Source organism: Anas platyrhynchos, chromosome 1, assembly GCF_047663525.1.
Source record: "Anas platyrhynchos isolate ZD024472 breed Pekin duck chromosome 1, IASCAAS_PekinDuck_T2T, whole genome shotgun sequence".
Lineage (NCBI taxonomy): Eukaryota > Metazoa > Chordata > Aves > Anseriformes > Anatidae > Anas > Anas platyrhynchos.
Window position 1 is genome coordinate 175,568,736 of NC_092587.1, and position 18,608 is coordinate 175,587,343.

The window sequence follows — 18,608 nt, forward strand, 5'->3', positions numbered from 1 at the left end:
CTTATTCTTTCATCTCCTCCATTTATGACTATTTTTAGCTACCTCATTTAGGCCCTGCTTGACTGTTCAGAGACTTAAAACTCTGTCAATGCACTTCCACTAAATCACTGCTGTACCTCTCAGTACGTGTTTTCCTCTTCCACTGTTTCTCCTATGAACTACCTTTCCCTGTGAGATCGGGTAGATATTAAAACGTTAATAACAAAAGAAAAAAATACTTTTGTTAACTCTAAAATATGTATGCTGTATGCCAAACTTAAAGCATATATTGATTTCCAATATATAAATGAGAACTGAAGTCTGAGCGAGATTTAGGAGAGGAAAAAAAAAAAAGACTTCTGGTTCAAATAAAAGTTGAAACCACTTTCCACGGGGAAATCCTTATTGGAAGAGTAACAGAAGTTTTCACGTGCCACTCAGCAAACAACCCAAATTAAGTCCCAGCAGAAAGAGGAATGACAACGTATATTCTGCAGGCCTTGGAAAGAGCAATTGTACTGAAATTACTTCAGTCCAATTCAGAAAATCTGGATAAATAAAACTCTTTCTGTGTAACTTTAGTATCAGAAACCCAGTCGAAGCCATTATTACACAGCAAAATACATCGTATTTTTCATCAGTGTGGAAAGCAACTCCCAGTCACGTCTTGGAAGCAAAAAACTGCCCAGGCAATTTGCTCATAAATTCAAGGTGCAATGTATTCTATACACTATTTCCACAAGGCAATCTTTTGCAGGCGAATGATGGATGGTTTGCGCCTTCCTGTTTTCTTGCACTGTGATTAAATCAGCTGTCAGAACCCAGATAACATTTGATCAGAAGGTGTCTGGGAAGAACACCTCACTTTGCACAGCCATTCTGCGACACTGGAAGGTACCGAAGCTTACAGTGACAGGTAACTGCTGCTGAAAAGGAGGAATAGCAGGGAGAATTGCAGTGCTGGAATCAAAGAACAACTCCTGACATCACAGCCTGGAGCAAGTGAAAGGTAGTGATGTTTGCAGAATACATTAACAGACCAAAAACATTAGGTACAGGATCAGGTCCTGAAACACCTTCAATTCCTCAAGATCTGACCAGTACAGCACCCCCTGTACAGATGAGTGGTCCACTGATACTGAAGACCACAGCCAAACCAAAGAAGCTGAAAGATTTTTGCACTACTTTAACTTGTCTTCAGTAGAGTGAAGACAGGTTACCCCTCTTTTAGAATGAAAGCTCATGGTCAGTCAAATAGGTCATTTAGTTCTTACCAATCCACAATAAACTCTCTGTTGCAAAACATTAAAGTTAGGTAAAAGGCTAACTTTTTAAAGTTAGGTAAAGGCTAGCTAAAGGCTAGGTAAAAGCAATGCATTGTGATCTGAAGGCAAGAGGGACATTCTACCGAGGAACACCAAAAAGGACTCTTGGGGCCTCCAAAGTAGCAAAAAGCTGTGCACAATATTTCAGTAGATCTACACTGAAGTACAAAGTTGAACACAAAGTCGGGATGAAATGCCAAGATGGATCCTTAGAGATTTTTTTTGCTTCTCTTTTCAAAGTTTGGGCTTAAAATCCTTATGAACACTTCACTGATACATAGTTCTTTACTCATGAAACAAATGCTGGAAATGCCCATCTAGGTAGGTGTATGGCTGCAGCAGTCTGTATACAAGTAGCAACAAACAGGCTTAGATTACATCGTATCTTTCAAAAATTAACAAATAAATAAATGTTAAAGAAAACTTTAAATTTAAAATGAAGTTCTTAAAAACAAAACAAAACAAAAAAAAACACACACCCCCTCACAAAACTCAACAGTGCAGTATTTTAGATCAAAGGGGAACCAGAAATAGCAAAACAACTATGCAATAAAAGAAAAACTACTTTTTTAAAGTCGTAGTTCTAAAGGGTAGACTATGAAGAAGATCAAAGAAAAAAAATTGTACTGAGCATGACAATTAAGAGAAACAGGGGGTGGTACGTATGAAGAGGTTGCACATCACGAGTGCATCCCTACCAGAACTGAGAATGTCTCTGGAAAGCTTGGGAGCACACACATCTTGCAGTGTAAATGTGAGCACAGTCATCTGACAATTCAAATGTTTTTTTTCGGAGATTTGAGCCATTTAAGAAACACAGCATGTTTAGCTTCTTAGATACTGATTATTTCATATATGCCTGAATTTTAGATTGTATTTGTCTTGGAGTACACTCTACAGTATCTTTCCCAGTAACTGCAATTTGTCATCAGTGTTTGACTATATATCAGGAGTGGCAATCGGAGAGACCTTTTCTATCTGTGGAATGTTTCTAGCAGACAAGTGGAAGTTAAGAAACAAAAAGCATAAGCATAATGGGTCCCAACCCATCCTTAGGATTTCCTGCTCCATATTAGTTGTAAATTAAATACCAGCTTTCTAGTTAATGAAGAAAAAGGAAGTAACAAGCTATATTTAATTTCAGTTTAGCTTTATTTTCAGGTGCTGTTAATAAAATGTTCCAAAATTAAGAATTATATTCTTTTACATTTATATTTTTATGTACTTACCATTTTCCTTCAATTTCTAACCCCTCCTGTTGAAGGATATTTAATGATTTTCTCTTAGTTTGAGCACTCTAAACAGGATATAATTTTCTCATGCCAAAAAAAAACCAACAACCAAACAACAAACCATCACGAGGAAACTGGCATTTAAAGTATGCCCTCTTAGTGATTAAAAGGTATCATTTTAAGAAGGAAGCATTTTGCAAGATGTTTTTGTAATAAAATAAAGGAGATTAAGTGCTCTACAGGATGAAAAGCTGTTTGCATTCTATAGCCAACACTTTACCTTTCCTGTAGTTTCTCATCAGTGATCTGTAATTCTTCTTTTAAGTTCTGATACCTGTCTTCCCTTAATAATCTGGTGCCATCATAGAGGGTCAGTTCTCTGTCATGTATTAGTCTGTTTGAAAATAAAAGATAAGCTTTATCTAGCCTTTAATTTCCTTCTATAATGCTTATTTCAACGAATACTTTTTTTAATAAAAAAAAAAGCTACCTCAGTTAACACAGGTCATTGTAAAAAAGAAGTTATAGCAGTTTAAGATGCATCCAGGTGTGAAGATAAAGTAATTTGCATTAGTAAATAGTTTCAATGCAAAGTCAGTTAGTAAACCTGGATTAAATAGAAAATAATGAGAAAATGAAAGAAAAAAAAATCTTTCAAATTAAGTGGCATTAAACAGCCATTTAGTCATACTGGTACCAAGTAATATACTTCTGGTTTGTTTCCTGAAGCAACATATTTCAATCGGTTTTAATGAGTAATATACATAGAGACACAGCTTTTTTTTTTTTTTAATGCAGACATTGATTATATGTATTTAGATACAGCACATGCATGTGTTAGAAGAAAAATCAGAAGGTAAAGATAAACTGATTTAAAAAGAGAAAGAACAGGCTAACATTCTTTCTTCTGCCTACTCTCCTCTGTATATATACAATAATCGAATTCGTAAAATGTTTTTGCTACAACCTGATTTTAAAGCTAATTATGTCCTGTAAGTTTATGAATTGCATTACACAACTCAGGTCAACAAAGTACAAGAAATATTTGACCTGATGTTACAGATTATTATTAATATAGTATCTGATATTACTACTTTTGCTTCTGGGAAGTTTAATTTATTTTTTTACTGAATTGTGAAATAATATTTCAAAGGAGTTCTTTTCAATCAAAATAAAGAGTGCTTTTACATGTAACTAATGATTGCATTTTATTTAGCAGCAGAATGCATTCACAGTATTTTAAATATTTTCTGACATCTTGCATTTTCAAATCATCGTGTAAATATTACTGATTTTTAGATTTGATAAGTGTAGAGTAAAACCATTCTTCAATTCAGACTTACCCACTGTATTTACAGAGAGCTGAAATTTTCTGTACTATTAGACTTCTAAAGAACATTAAAGAATTGCTTCTGCTTTCATGTATGTAAGGACTGAATATGTTCCATCAAACTTGCTCATCTTGATTTTTACAGTATTCTAAAGTTATGAACTCATATTCACCATAAGAATCTTAATTTCTCAATAGGCATGCGCTCAGTAAGCTGATGATGTGCATGCAACTTATCCATGCTCGTATCCTGACCTTTGAAGTACAGCTAGAGTGCCAGGGTTAATTCGATGAATGCCATCAAGAATAACAAGCTTTCCTTCCAGGGCAGCAGTAACAAGCGGCGATGGTCTCCAAGCAGTGTCCCCATTAGGAAGAGTATACCTCTGCTGTAGCAAATCTCTGGCTGTCATGTCCTGTCAATTCATCAGAATAATATATTTATACCATATTGCATTCTTCTACAGGTACCTGCTTTCTCTTTATAAAACTACATTCTGCTTTTCCTGAGAATATACCCAAAGAAGATTAGCAGGAAATCTCCAATTACTTTTTGAAAGAGTATTAGAAACATGCACACACACACGAACATTCACACACGTGTTATGTTAAACAGTCTTTGAAAGTTCTAGGCTTGCCAGTATCACCTCATTGACCCCTCTGAAACTAGAAAAAAAGCCTTTTTTATTTTATTTTGGTTTTGTGTTTTTTTTTTTTCCTTTGCCTTAAATGTAATGGGAGCTCATGAGAACTTGTACAGTTTCGTGTACAGAAGGGGGCAGCAAGTTACACCTGGCGCAAACAGAAGTCATTCATTTTATATAGAAGAAATCGCCTGAAGGAGCAAAGACTTCATCATTAATCCTAAAGTAACATCATAACACAAAAGAGCATGACATTGTACTTCTTAGAAGAAAAATACAGCGGAAGCTCGTCAGAGAAGAAAGAACAGGATAAGAAAGGAGCCAGTAACAAACACAATACCAAAAGTATGTAGAGCATCACAAAGTAAGACTTGGGGAATAAATTGCAACCAAAGACAAAATCTCGTATAGCCTCCAGTATAAATATTTTGAATGTTCCATTACAACAGGTATGCACTACAGCAACAAGGATGTAATAGCAATTTTGTGGCCTGAAAGATGAAATTCCTTCCTCAGTCTGTGCTGTGAACAGAACTTAACCTAAAATCAGATGAGAAAAATATTTGCTATTGTAGCTGTAGCTTTTGCATATGTCCTTTTCACAACTATAAACCCTCTGAAGAATAAAAATAGAATACATTACATCATATGGCCTGAATCATTTCCTCTTTCTGCATTTCCTTAAAAGCCTTAAAATAACAGGACAAAGTCTGATTCTTTCAGTATAATTTTTATAATTTAGAGCCTCATATTCAGATGCACAAAAACAGACAGTGTTTTTATTATTATACTTCTGTTTTTTAATGCACTGTTTGTGCATTCTACTGTTTGTGCATTTTATTAGTGACTTCGTAGACTAAGTAAGCCACTTTTAATGAAAGCCAGAGAAAAAACTGAGTATTTTTAGGACTTGTATCAGAAGTGTGCACTCTGTAGTTAGCAAATGCTGTATAACTGAATATTCAACTAACACACCTTCTGACAATTCACCTCTACAGGTATGAAACAGCATCCAGTATGAATTATCAGCATATATATTATAGCCTAATATGCTATATACAATGATGTCTATCTGTAATTCCAGCAGCTTGAGAACCAAGCGTTAGTTTTCTCAATATAAACTCATAAGTGTATTTTGCTGCAAAAATATTTTTTGAAATAAAATGAATGTTTATATCTTTATTTAAATGGCTCCATTAGGTTCAGTTTAGTGATGAACTGAAATGAAGCATCATTAACTTAACGCTTGCCCAAGCTCTGTAAGGGGTTTGTTTTCATACAATCATTAAGGTTGGAAAAGACTTCCAAGATCAAATACGTTTTTAATGGCAACAATTTACTGCTTCTATTTATTTACTCTAAATTTATTTTTAATACATAATATTATAAATGTAATGTTATGAGATATAAAAAGATAATATTCTGCCACTAGAAATTCTTCCCTTTGGAGGGGAGATGACAGAAAGGTATGAATCACTTCCTCACCCAACCCCACTCCTCCACCACCACTTAAGCAAAGCAATTGCAAAATTATACAGCCTTATGAAACAAAATTTTTATTTTCATTTCTAACCGTCATTGTAACTCAGCATATGCTTTATTGCATTGGTTACTTTCTAAAATACCTCATATACCAGGAAAAAAGGAAGTTCAGGAGAGAACACAAGCAGGGTAACTGCTTTCCTCCCTTTTGCAGCTATAGCAATCCAAGCCTCCCATTTAGCCATTTTCCACGGTTCTCCGTGCTAATCATGTTCTTGGCAATTATGAGGTGAAAAAGCTCTGTTTCCTGCTTTTCATGCCAGTTTGGACTCACATTTTGTTAATATTTCTCAAATAAAAAATTGGAAGGAATTTGTAAAGAACAATTATGAAGTCATACAAAAAAAAAGAAATCCTAGAAACAAAAACATCACAGTACACAAACACAAGTGATGTACTTAAAAGATTGCTTTTGCTGTGGAAGAGAGAAAGGAAGAGCAAGTTGACGGAAAATTGTTGTAACATCGCTTTGAATATTGCTTTTTTAGCCCTAAAAATCTAGGAGGAGAGATAAAAATAAAAGCAAAATGTTTTATTTTAAACAATTTAAAACAAAAGTTCTCTAGCTACAGTACACGAAACTAGCTGGCTGCTGCTTTTCGTTTGCTGTTCCTTAACTGCAGTAGGAGAACTTAAAAACAAATCCTTCCTAATCAGGATGAGTTTCTTTGGCAGGAATTTGCCTACGTGGGATTGTATATAATCAGAAATCTGTATAAGGATGTCAGAGATCACGAATTAGACAGGAATTGTTCAGTGAGGCAACTGTTAGAGATGATCTATGTGCTCAAAACATTTTGGAACCTTTGGTTTAGATACATTCGATTCTAACCTCACGACATAAAAGCTGTCGAGATTTTTCTGTGAAATCAATAGAAAGACCTAAGGCTCTTCACACTATTCAAATCAACTTCGGATGTAAAGGATGAATCAAACATTACCACAATATGGTCTCTCTCAAAAGAGCCAGAAAGATATTTTTTGAAGTAAAATAGAGAAATCTGTTCCATTAAACTTCTCATAGCCTTCATTGTCAATTACTGTATCAATTAATATTTAACATTGCCCCTGTCATTAACCTATGCTACTACTTTGCTGTGCGAAGTCACCGATGTGTACAACAACACATCAAAACAACAACAAAAGCATCCTTAGAATATAACAGAAGATGCACGGCTCAGCTGCAATCATATTTTACACATGGCTTCCTGTAAAAACTTCTGAGATTTTCTAAGACACTGCACATAGGAAATAGATACATGCAGAGATGCACATTTGGACATTGGGTAGACATGTCTATGTCTACACAATTTATAATTTATACCAAAAAAATAAAAATATTTTATAAAAATATAAATTCTAATTTATACCAAATGCTGAGCTCACAAATAATTCATTTTCTTTTGCCTTAGCAATGATGTTTCGTATCACCAAAAAGCCTCTATGAAAACTCTCTGCCCTTTTAACTCGATCAAATCCTGGTGAAACCAAAGGAAAGGTTCACTTCAGTAGAAAGTGCCTCAAATCCCTGACCTATATTTTATTTCAGTAGGAATTACAGATCTTTTGAAGGAAAAATGTTTAGTGAGTAACCAATTTCATCAGCAGCTCCTCCTATCATGCATCTGCAAAAAGAAAGTCTCATGCTCCTATTCAGTGAAGCCATACTAATTAGAAGTAGGATGTTGAAAGATAGTGGCCATATTTTTAAGCTTGTAGCACCAAATAATTGCCTAGTTTTGCTGGTGAGTACCCAATACCACACCGTGTACAAAAAACAAGGGTTAGGCTGTGTTTGTCCTTAAGTGGATTTGTCAAGATGCAAAAGTTCTTTTCCTGAGGCGATTTAAAAATATGTTTATGTGGATAAGTGCAGGGAGAAGTACAACACAGTTCTCACCCAGAAGCTATGCACCTGTCTTAACATTCAACTGTACACGAGGTAACAGGTGCTGCTGGGAAGCCAAATGTATTACCACGAACACAACCTAGCACTGATGGGCTGTGTAGCTTTGGATCCCAGATGTGCTCACAGCTGGCCAGGTTAAGGCATAAGAAAAGAGCTCCATTTATGCAGACCATTTCAGTGCCTGCATCTTTATAAGCTAAAGGCATTCTTGAGGAAGGAAAAGCATTGGGATCCTGTCTAGAGAGGTTCTCACCAGTTCAAGAAAACATAAAATGGACTTTTTCTTCTTTCATCACCATTAATATCTCTCTTTTCTATTCTTTTTTGTCTGTTTCAACCCCTCAGTGTCACCACCCCTTTTAGTCAGCGTCTCTTCTCTCCCTACATGCCATTGCAAATCCAAATCAGCTGCTGTTTCCTCCTTTGAAGGTCTCCGTGCTGCCCAGGAAAAAATTAAATAAGCAGAGGAAGGGGAAGAAAGAGACCGATGTATTGCTTTACATCTCACACTAGTGTTCCCCTACAACATTGCCTATTATCACTTATGACTGCAAACCCTTTTGCAGTCATATTTGGTGCATTTTGGCTCCCAAGGTCATGGAATACCCCTGACTTCATATTTCATTTGAGAGCAGTTTCATTACTAAAGGTTATAAAGAAAACCTTGCATGTATGATCCCTACTGTAAAAATCAAATTCAGTCACTCCACTTTTCAATCTCTTTTTTTTTTTTTTCTATTTATGTCATGAGGTTGTAGTTCACCAAGATCTAAGACTGAACAACACTCTCCAAACAAGTACCAAGTGACTGCTGCCTACAGATCACTGTTAAGCAGGACAGACCTCAGGGTTTTCAAAAAACTCTGGTGCTGTGAGACAGTCTGAAGTGTTGTCTGGATGAAACCAAGGGGAAAAAAACCCTATATGTAGAGCGTGCCCACCACTCCCCATTTATCATACTCCGAGACAAGTGACAGCTCCAAAAAACTTAATTCCCCTAATCTGTACGCCCAATCTGTCTAGAACCGTTCCTGCTTTTTCTATCTTTGTAAATACTAAACTTTAAATTTTACTCAGTAAAAACGTTCGCTCTGCCATTGCCTTTTCAGCTACTGTAAATTTCTTCCTTCAACTCAGCTACAGTAAGATAATCTCGTCACCACCTTCAAAGCTCATGGAGGAGGCTCTTTCCTCATCATTTTATCCCATAACTGCCATTCTAAGGCAACTAAGCCAGTGTGTCTCATGAAAAATATAAACACGCCTCTCCAAAATTCATTTTTAAAGCTACATCTATACTAAGGCCCCTTCCACAACATAAATAAATTAAGAACAGATAGGCTAAGAGCTTGAAGATTACTGTTAGTTTGCTATAGCACTGACAAATAATGAGCATCATTAATATTAATTCAATGTAATATGTGTATATCACATGTAAACACCATCTTCTCTACTGCAGTGCAGTCCCACCACAACTGTAATCATCAGGCTAAGCAAAAATGCAAAAAAAAAAGGAAAGGCACAGAAATTACAATATTGTTTAAAATTCCACATGATATGCACCAGAAAAAACAAACTTGTAAGAGGACACAGACAGGAGAAGAAATTAAAATAAATTGAAGATTAAACCTACAGAATGTGAAAAATAAAAAATTCCTGAGAAGGATTTAAAACTTTTTGTATTCTCAATACAGTAAAGAAGCTGTCTTCTGTAACAATAAAAAATAGTTTTAATCATGGTGATACATTATAAAATTAAATAGTATAAGGAAAAAAAAAAGAAAAAAAGTATAGGTATTCTAGAGAATTCCAATATACATGAATTACAAGAGGTCACCACTCTGGTCTAAAGGCAGGAAACATACTTCAAAAGGAGAAAAAAAAAGATCTGAAAAGAAGAAGATACAGAGGACAAAGTTTTCTTTATGACACTCAGTCATGCCAAATCACAAAACGAAATGTCAGTTCTCTGTGGCTAACAGAAAGATCACTGTGATAAATAAACAAAACATAAGGAGAATCATTTAAGTTATGTATCTTTCTTTTGTATTCCCAATGAAGTCAAAAAAATTAAAGTAAAAGAGTATCAGGGCTAATTTATATGTAATAACGTTGAATTAATATGTATTATATTAATTAGGTCTACAATAAAATGTTAGATGAGCATTCTAACCAACTAAAAAAATGCTCTAAAATGATCATAAAACTTTGCTTTCTTTGAAGTCTTTCCCATCCTCTTTTATTTTTTAACGTGTTTGATGATTATCGGTGATTTTAAAAGCTGCAGCTGTATATGTAGATGACATTACACAGAGAATCTGTGTGTTATATTTTGGATCATATTTACAGCATGATCATCAACCAATAGTTTACTTACCTGATACAGCATGATAGGTTCTATGCTGTATCCTAGTATATCAGCAAATTCCTTAGCGATAACTGTTTTGCCACAGCCCTAAAGAGTTAATAAATAGATAAATAAATAAGATTTCATTGTAAGGAACATGGGGAAAGGAGGGAAAAACAAATTTAAATTCTTACTTTTCCTCCAATTAAACACATATCTTTAACCATGTGGGACTGCATCATTTCTGCCAACAGCTGATCATGGCTGGAAGTCCTTACGAAAGTTTCTGATTGAGAATGCTGTTTTAACATCCCAGTCCCAGCTGGAACCTATAAGGAAAACAAAACAAACAAAACAAAATGCTAAATAAGCTATACTGTGATAGCTCTAGGACTGAGTGAGGACTGAGTTACACTTTTCCAAAAATACTGTAATATTTTGCAGATGACGGTCATTATCAAACCTAAAGCTTTTGTTGAAAAAAAAAAAGTTGTATAATTTGTAATAAACAACTTCCTCTACATCTCCTACTCCCACTCTTAATGGAAAACAATACAACAAAACAAAACAAGAAAACAAAAACATGAACCAATTCAATTATGGTACTGGGGTGTGCAAAGAACTTGAGGCTGCTTATCCTGGAGACAAAATATTAGAATCACTGGTATTTATTGCTTGTCGGAGAAAAACAAATGGGAAGGAAAATTTTGAAAAAAAAATCTGAAGGGGCTACAGAACTTTGGAGAGTAAAAATATTCAATCATCTTCCACATTAAGACACTCGCTCTGCCTCTTGTTCTCCTGGGAATTGTTTCATCTTCAAACTCCTAATGTCCTCCTGTTCCCAAAGAGACACTGTGCAGACATATTTTCAGAAGGCATCATTTACATGTCAGATGAAAGCAAAAATCTTCCGCTCAGAAAAAGTCCAATCAGATCCCTACAGATTCAAATTTTTCTGATAAATTCCTCTTTGCTGCTCTTCCCCTTTTCATTGTCATGGTACAAACTCTCTGAAGATATTCCTCACCAATGTGAAAACAATCTCTTTGTAACTCCCACTAATTCACCTTCTTTTAGAGACTCTCCAACCTCCAGATTCAACATTAAATTCAAGTTCTTGGATCAGTGTCTGTTTCCTGAATAGAACCTCATTTTACCACCTAGCGGGTCATAAACTTCTTCGGAAGAAACTCAAACTAATCATATTTGATGTGATTACTTTTGTTCCATTTTCCCAACATCCTGTGTCAGAACATTACCAAGCACTCATTAGATTTTATTTGAAGTATAGACAGACTATTGCTATATTAAAGAAAAAAGGGAAAGCAGCACCAAGAGCATCACAAGTATTCTATTATTCTAAATTTCTTGCTTTTTTATTGCATTAGAGATTTTCCTTTCATCCATTTTTCAGCACTTGCTTTATCATGATATACTTAAACTTGTACTTTCCTACATGTGACTCATTTATATAAAAATAAAATATTTCTTATCCATAATCTTATTGCTTATCAACATGCTCTAATAAATCATAAAATCAGAGAATGGTTGAAGTTGGAAGGGACCTCTTGAGATCATCTAGTCAAACCCACCTGCTCAAGCATGCACAGCATCATGTCCAGGCAAGTTTTGAGTATCTCAAGAAAAGGAAATTCTACAACCACTCTGGGCAACCTGTTCCAGTGCGCCATCACCCTCATGGTAACTATGTTTTTCCTCATATTCAAATGGAACTTTCTGTGTTTGAGTTTGTGCACATTGCTAACAGTCCTAACACTGGGCACCAGTCCAACCCCATCATCTTGACACCATCTCTTCAGACTGAAGAGTTTTATACACTGATAAAATCCCTTCTCAGTCTTCTCTTCTCCAGGCTAACCAGGCCCATCTCTCGCAGCCTTTCCTCATAAGAGAGATGCTCCAGTCCCCTAATCATCTCCATAGCCCTCAGCTGGACTCTCTCCTGTGGCTACATGTCCCTCTTGGACTGGGGAGCCCAGAACTGGACAAAGTACTCCAGGTGTGGCCTCCAGGGCTGAGCAGAAGTGGGAAGATAACTATTGTCTGGCTGCCAATACTCTTTCTAAGGCACCCCAAGGATACCATTGGCCTTCTTGGACAGAAGGGCACGTATAAAATGAAGTAAAATGTTACACTACCAAAAATCAAATATTCAGTGCAAATGAGTTTCAGTATCAAGTGTAAGTGTTAAATTCTTGAGTAAGTTTATGACAGCAAAATAGAGTTTTATGAATGTATGAATTCTTACCTGGAATGTCACTTCCTTGTCACCGATCTGGACAGTTACATCAGCCTTGAAGGGTTTGTTTCCTGGCACACTTTCTACTTTTGTAATCTTTCTTGGGCGCAAATGGCTTTTTGAGTCTTGAAGCTCAAAACGCTGTAAAAATAGGGGTTTGGAGGTATTAATTATTAAATACAATTTTCTTTTTTAAAACTGGTACTTCCAATAACAGGGTCAGAAACATAATATTAATTTCCTGTGAAGTCCTAAATCCATTTACTTAAACTTCACTTTACTTCATGTACCTGTGTTCACTTTCTTGACAGCCTATATATTTTACATATTCATTAAAACCAAATCAAAAAGACCTACCATTTACTTATTCTGACTGTAATGACAGATGTAAATTTAAAATGACATACAGAGACTTTGCAGTCTTATTCAGACTGAAATTATAAGAGAAATGGATGATAGACTTTAGCAAATGCAATAATAGAACACCTACCTTTGCAGGCCATTATAACCAACTGCAGATTTCAATTTCTGGCTGCCAATAAAAATAACCATCAAACATTACATTTATGTAGCCCCGCAGCCTTATCACATGGCAAAAACTGAGGATAACCTGTACAAATTAAGCCTTCACAGCATGTTCTTGGTATAACAAAGATAAAGAAATGGACTTTTGTCTTCCCAATCTCCTTTTGAGCATTGTACTGTATTTTATGCTGTATAGAGAAAGCATGAAAACCATTTAAAAAATCCTATAAAAAGTCTATTTTGTTGCGAAGGGGAAGTCATTATCAGGGGGGCTCAAGCACCAAAATACCCCACTAAAACTACTGAAGTCATGGTACCTTTTTATTCAACAGAGTGAAAGCTGAATCAACAGGAGAAAAAGAAGTATCAGCCCAACTCCTTAGAAGAAAAGTTAAACAGAAGTCACTAAAGTGAAATAATTCTTAAAAAGTATGTGGTTTTATTACTACTAGTATTCACAGCACTGCCTATTAAAGTTTAGAAAGAAAACTGAAATGCATTCATACAGACACTTTGGCTCTTCATCAGTTTGTAAATTTCCACTCTGGAGCAAAAGCCGATATAAATTTCAAGTTTAAACTTGAGTTTAAGGTACATTTACTTTAGCGAAAGACTGCCCCAAACTGTATTTTTAGTATAACAGCTTCAGATGCCATTAAATATTTATACAGCAGCAGCAAAAACGAATGCCTGAATCATAGTAGTACCTCATCCTGTGATTCGAAGAAATGCCCAAACTATGATTCTGTTAAATGAACTACGGATGTTCTCACTCTCACGTTCATTAGGAAATTTTAATATTCTTGGTAATTAAATGGCATTTTGGATAGGGTCAAATCTGCTTTGATTTGACAAAGCAAAACCACAAACTGTACACTAAAATCCCCTACTCAGATACCAACAGAAGAAAATAACTGAGCAAGCAGTAAGGTTATCTGTATCAGCAGCCTCTGTGTCAATCAGTGATGATGTGGAGACAGCAGTAGCAGGTCTTGGGAGTCTAAAATTCTGAAGGTGATTTTATGTATTTATTAATGTTGTTGAGGGTCCTACAGCTCATCTTTCAGACCCCAAAGCAGGGTCGAAAATTGAAAGATAGCTGTCAATCTCTGCAGATCTTTACTGAATTTGTGTGACACATTTGAATCATCACTTTTTAGCACAGAGATGCTGCTGAACTGGATAATTTAGTAATTAAATAAATTACCACATTTACACCTGGACAGGAGAAGCAAACAAACAAGACAACTCTTTGTGGCTTTCAGGATATGACAGAGCTCTGCTGTAGTTCTTTTAGAATTACAATAGCTAGATATGGAATCAGAAAGTGGCATGAAATGGATGTACAGCACATCGAGTTTGTCTGAGCCAGAAATGACTTCCTCTATATAGAATCCAAGTTGATAGTTGCAAAGGAAAAATGTTTGTGGCTTGGAAGGACAACTATTGAGTACATTCAGTATCAGTAAGTTTGGGATACACTTACTTGGAGAACCAGAAATGGGCAGCCGCATTGCCTCAGACTCAAGAGGAAAGAAAAAAAAAGAACAAACTATCCACCTAAAACAAGAGAAGAGGTTTGGCACTCCGTAACCATCAGGCCACATTCTGCATGCCTAGAAACATATGAGAATAGGCATGCCACGAAAATCAAAACAAGGAATAAGAGGAGTTCTGAACTCTTGGAAGCATCTAGTGATCAGTACCGTCTCAGGAGGGAAACTGCAAAGAACACACTGGTGCTCCACCTGGTCAAAGGAACAGAGAGGTTAAATGAGACATATTTGCAGAGAGCCACTCTGTTGAACCCACAGGACAGCAAAGCTGTTCAAAAAGAAATGTGCAGGCATCCAGAAGCAACTGATCTTTGCTGAAGATTCTCTTCACCGGAGGGAAAAAGGTTTTTTCAAGCAAGAAGGAGACTGAACTGTTTTACAAGCAAACTCTGAACTGCAAGCATAAGATAGGATAGATGGGGAAAGTCTGAAGGCAGAGATTCCACTGCAATGGTATGTATTGGCACCAAGAGCATTCATTAATGCAAAAACCCAAAGATTATAAATGACTGGGGGAGGAGAGGGCTTGTCACGTAGAGGGATAGAACAGAAACAATTCCTTCCTTAGACCACAATTTGCAACAGAAAGATCGTAGACTGAGAAGAACAAGGAAAACAATTCCAAGTTTCTGAAGGATTAGTCCACTCTCCATGAGAGAGTACCTATGTACTTTGAAGGGGTTCCCTACTGTGAAGCAGGGAAACAGATTTAGAGGAAGAGGTTAGGCAGCATTAAAGAGGGTGTGCAAACAAAACAAAAAAAAAAAAAAAGAAAAACGAAAAAGAAAAAAAAACAAACGAGTCAAAGGGAATAAACAAGCTCATACCTGATATAAAATCAAGACACTAAATGCAAAATTAATCACTACATAAAACCATTAAGAAAAATTCTAGATGGTTCTTAGAGCAAAGTTAAACATTTGGACAGTAAACTAAAAGGGATCTGCTGCTCATTTAGTAAAACAAATCCGATCTATGTGTTGCTTCTGAAATCTAATAGGAGAATTCTCTTCATTGGAAGTTTAAAAAAAAGTAATAAAATGAAACAGTGGATGTTTCTAATACAGTAAAAAAGCAAGCCTGCAAAAGGCACGTGAGAATTAAAAAGGCAAAACCCGAATCTCAGATGAACCTGAAGTAAAATACTGAAAGCTTATTGAACAATGAGGAAATGAACACAGAACAGCTGCAGCCTCTTGTGAGCCACCCAACTCAACTGCCATACAGATGACCAATTCTATAAATGCCTATCAATAATCGCACCTAGGGAAGAAAACTTCATGACTGTGAGAGACCATCATATGTACTTAAGCTCACTGTTCAGGAATGTTTCACTGAAGGCTGTTTTCCTTGAAGTTGGTGATTTATCAACATGTAAATCTTCTAAAGGAAAAGCTTAGGTTATATAACTTCTTGACTTATTTCTTAGAATTGCATTTCAAATGTTCATCTGTCAGTCAAAATAATTTGTCATGCCAGTATTTCATGTATAGAATAATTTTTAAAGGCCAGAATTCAAATCAAGTCATGCTATCCTTTGCAAGAGCTCCTACATTTAAAATCTTCTTTCAGAATAGAAATTGATACAGTTTCCCAAATGCAGTGACTTCATATATGGGTACCCAAAGGCACATCATTCTCAAGTCTGTTTCGGTACATTTGTCCTGTTTATCACAAATTAATAATCTAATGAATAACGAATGTTGCCAACTACAGTCCTTGTACAAATGACCTTTATAAGCAGCTCTCATGGTCGCTGCTGATGCTGGATTAGTGTGCAATCAAGGAACACTTTATTCAACACGAACTAGTTTGACACAAGGAGCCACATTTATATTATACGAAAAAGTTGGCAGACAGATAGCCTGAATTAAACCTAAGACAAGTTTAACTCCATCTAGATCCACTCAACAAGAGATTTGCATTTCAAAGGATCTTTATGCTTCCAAGACTAATTCTGTAACAAATTAATTTTAATCGCAGGGAAGGTGTAAGTCAATAGTTCATATTAATTGACAATCAAGAGAAAGAATTATGAGAAATACCCAGTACGTGGTGGAGTCCCAGTGAACAAGAAGGCATATATGGAAAAGATTTACCTAAGATGAAGATTTTGGTTGGGAAGACAGTGTGTGGTGGATAGAAAATCTTCCAGAAACATACGCAGGTTCTAACAGCTGCCAAAAGTAGCTGTTTAGCCTAACTGCCATCTACCTCACTTCTCATCTTTGGCTGCTGACTGAAACAGGCGATATCCTGAAAATAAGATTCATTATCAGGGAGATCACTATTTCTCCATGTCTGTCTCCAATTCAGATGTCTAAACTTTACATTTTACTATATGAAATTTGTTTTTGTTTTCTTTAAACATTAGTTAATGTTAAACACTGATTCAATCCTCACAAATCAACTTATCAACTGCAAATATATTTCAAGTATACCATTTTTCAACCCTCAATCCTTCCTAGCTAAAATTAATATTCCCTAACTGTATCCTGTTACACAGAAAAAACAGTTTTCAGTGGCAAACATTAGCTGGATGCTTTTTGGAAATCTGTAGGAGGGTAGAATAATAAATCACCTTGCTTCTGCCAGACTCCTCTCCCTTACATTTCTTGTGGGATGGAAAAAATCATTTCTTATTCATGTTTAATACAGTTCTGGCACTGCTACTGCTAAAATATCATTATAAACAGGAGTTCCTCAGTACAACCAGCTATTTTCTGCATTTTTTAAGATTCTCTGCTTAGCGCTATATGTTGTGTGCAAACAGAATAATATTCCAAGCAAGATTATACGGACGTGGTGATATAAAGGGACAAGCTTGTAAAACTAATGCTGAGGAAGAATATCCAAAAAAATGAAAATTAACACAGAGATGTTCAAGTGATAAGGAGGTGTTTAACAGTAGGCAGTCACTGAAGAAGATTTTACTAGTCAAATCCACCTGTCTTACAATGGATGCAAAAGCACATGCAACACAAAATTCATTAAAAGTAATGGAAAACGAAAGAGGCTGATGGTACAGAATATTAAGACATACACTATGTATAATTGATAGAGGAAACATAACACAAAAAATGTCAAATAAAGGCATACTGAGAACAGGAGTGACTGTTACTGCTTTGTTAACAGACAGAAATCTGCATTTCCATCCAGATCCTGGTTCTTGCAGGCAATTTCATTCACCCTGAAATGTGCTGGACAGGCAACACCACATGACACACTCAATCAAGATTTCTGAAGGTTTCCTGGAATAGCTTCTTAACACAGGTGCTGCAGTGGCCATGCACAGTGATGCACAGATGGCTCTGCTAATCACAAACAAGGAGCAGATCCTGCATTTCAGGAAACGAGACCGGCTTGTTCAGGGAAGTGGCAGGTATGATCCCACAGGGAAGGGCTCTGAAGGCCTGTGAAAACTAGCAGGATCTCCTTCAAACGCAAGGACTGTCCATCCCGAAACTCATGAAAATGAGCAAATCAGCCTGGCTACACAGGGAACATAGAACTAAGCTCCCATGCCAAAAGGCAGTATTCAGGAAATGGCAGCAGGGAGAGACTACAATCATTTCCCTGACACATAGGCATGGTTTCAGGAAAAACAGCTACTAAGCTACTAAGACTACTAAGTCAAGCATTTCTAAATATGCAGGTACAAATAACTTCAATTTTTCATGACTGAAAAAAATGGGTAAGATGCTCTAGGCTGCAAATGTTAATTTGCAGTAACTCCTTACAATGCATTCAAAAATTTGCTAAATTTTTGAAAGAAGGAATAGAAAAACCCAGCCTAATTACATTTGATAAGCTATTATTATCAAGCATGGCCAAAACAACACAACATCTGATCAAAAACAAGCAGTAAAAGGCTAATACAGACTAAAACCACACAATATAACCTTTAACCATGCTATACGAAATGCGTTTTTTGTCACATCATCTCTTTTTTTTAT

The 18,608-nt window shown here is 35.9% G+C and overlaps 1 protein-coding gene across 2 annotated transcripts in view; it reads right to left on the bottom strand.

Moving 5' to 3' along the window:
- VWA8 (von Willebrand factor A domain containing 8) overlaps positions 1–18,608 on the bottom strand; it is a 188,459-nt gene that overhangs the window by 129,027 nt on the left and 40,824 nt on the right. For both annotated transcript variants that reach the window (XM_072032521.1, XM_027472319.3), the window contains exons 10-14: positions 12,581–12,712; positions 10,503–10,637; positions 10,339–10,416; positions 4,122–4,282; positions 2,817–2,930 (exon numbers count right to left, since the gene is read on the bottom strand). In XM_072032521.1, coding sequence (XP_071888622.1) covers positions 2,817–2,930; positions 4,122–4,282; positions 10,339–10,416; positions 10,503–10,637; positions 12,581–12,712 — 620 coding nt within the window. The remainder of the gene's footprint in view (positions 1–2,816; positions 2,931–4,121; positions 4,283–10,338; positions 10,417–10,502; positions 10,638–12,580; positions 12,713–18,608) is intronic.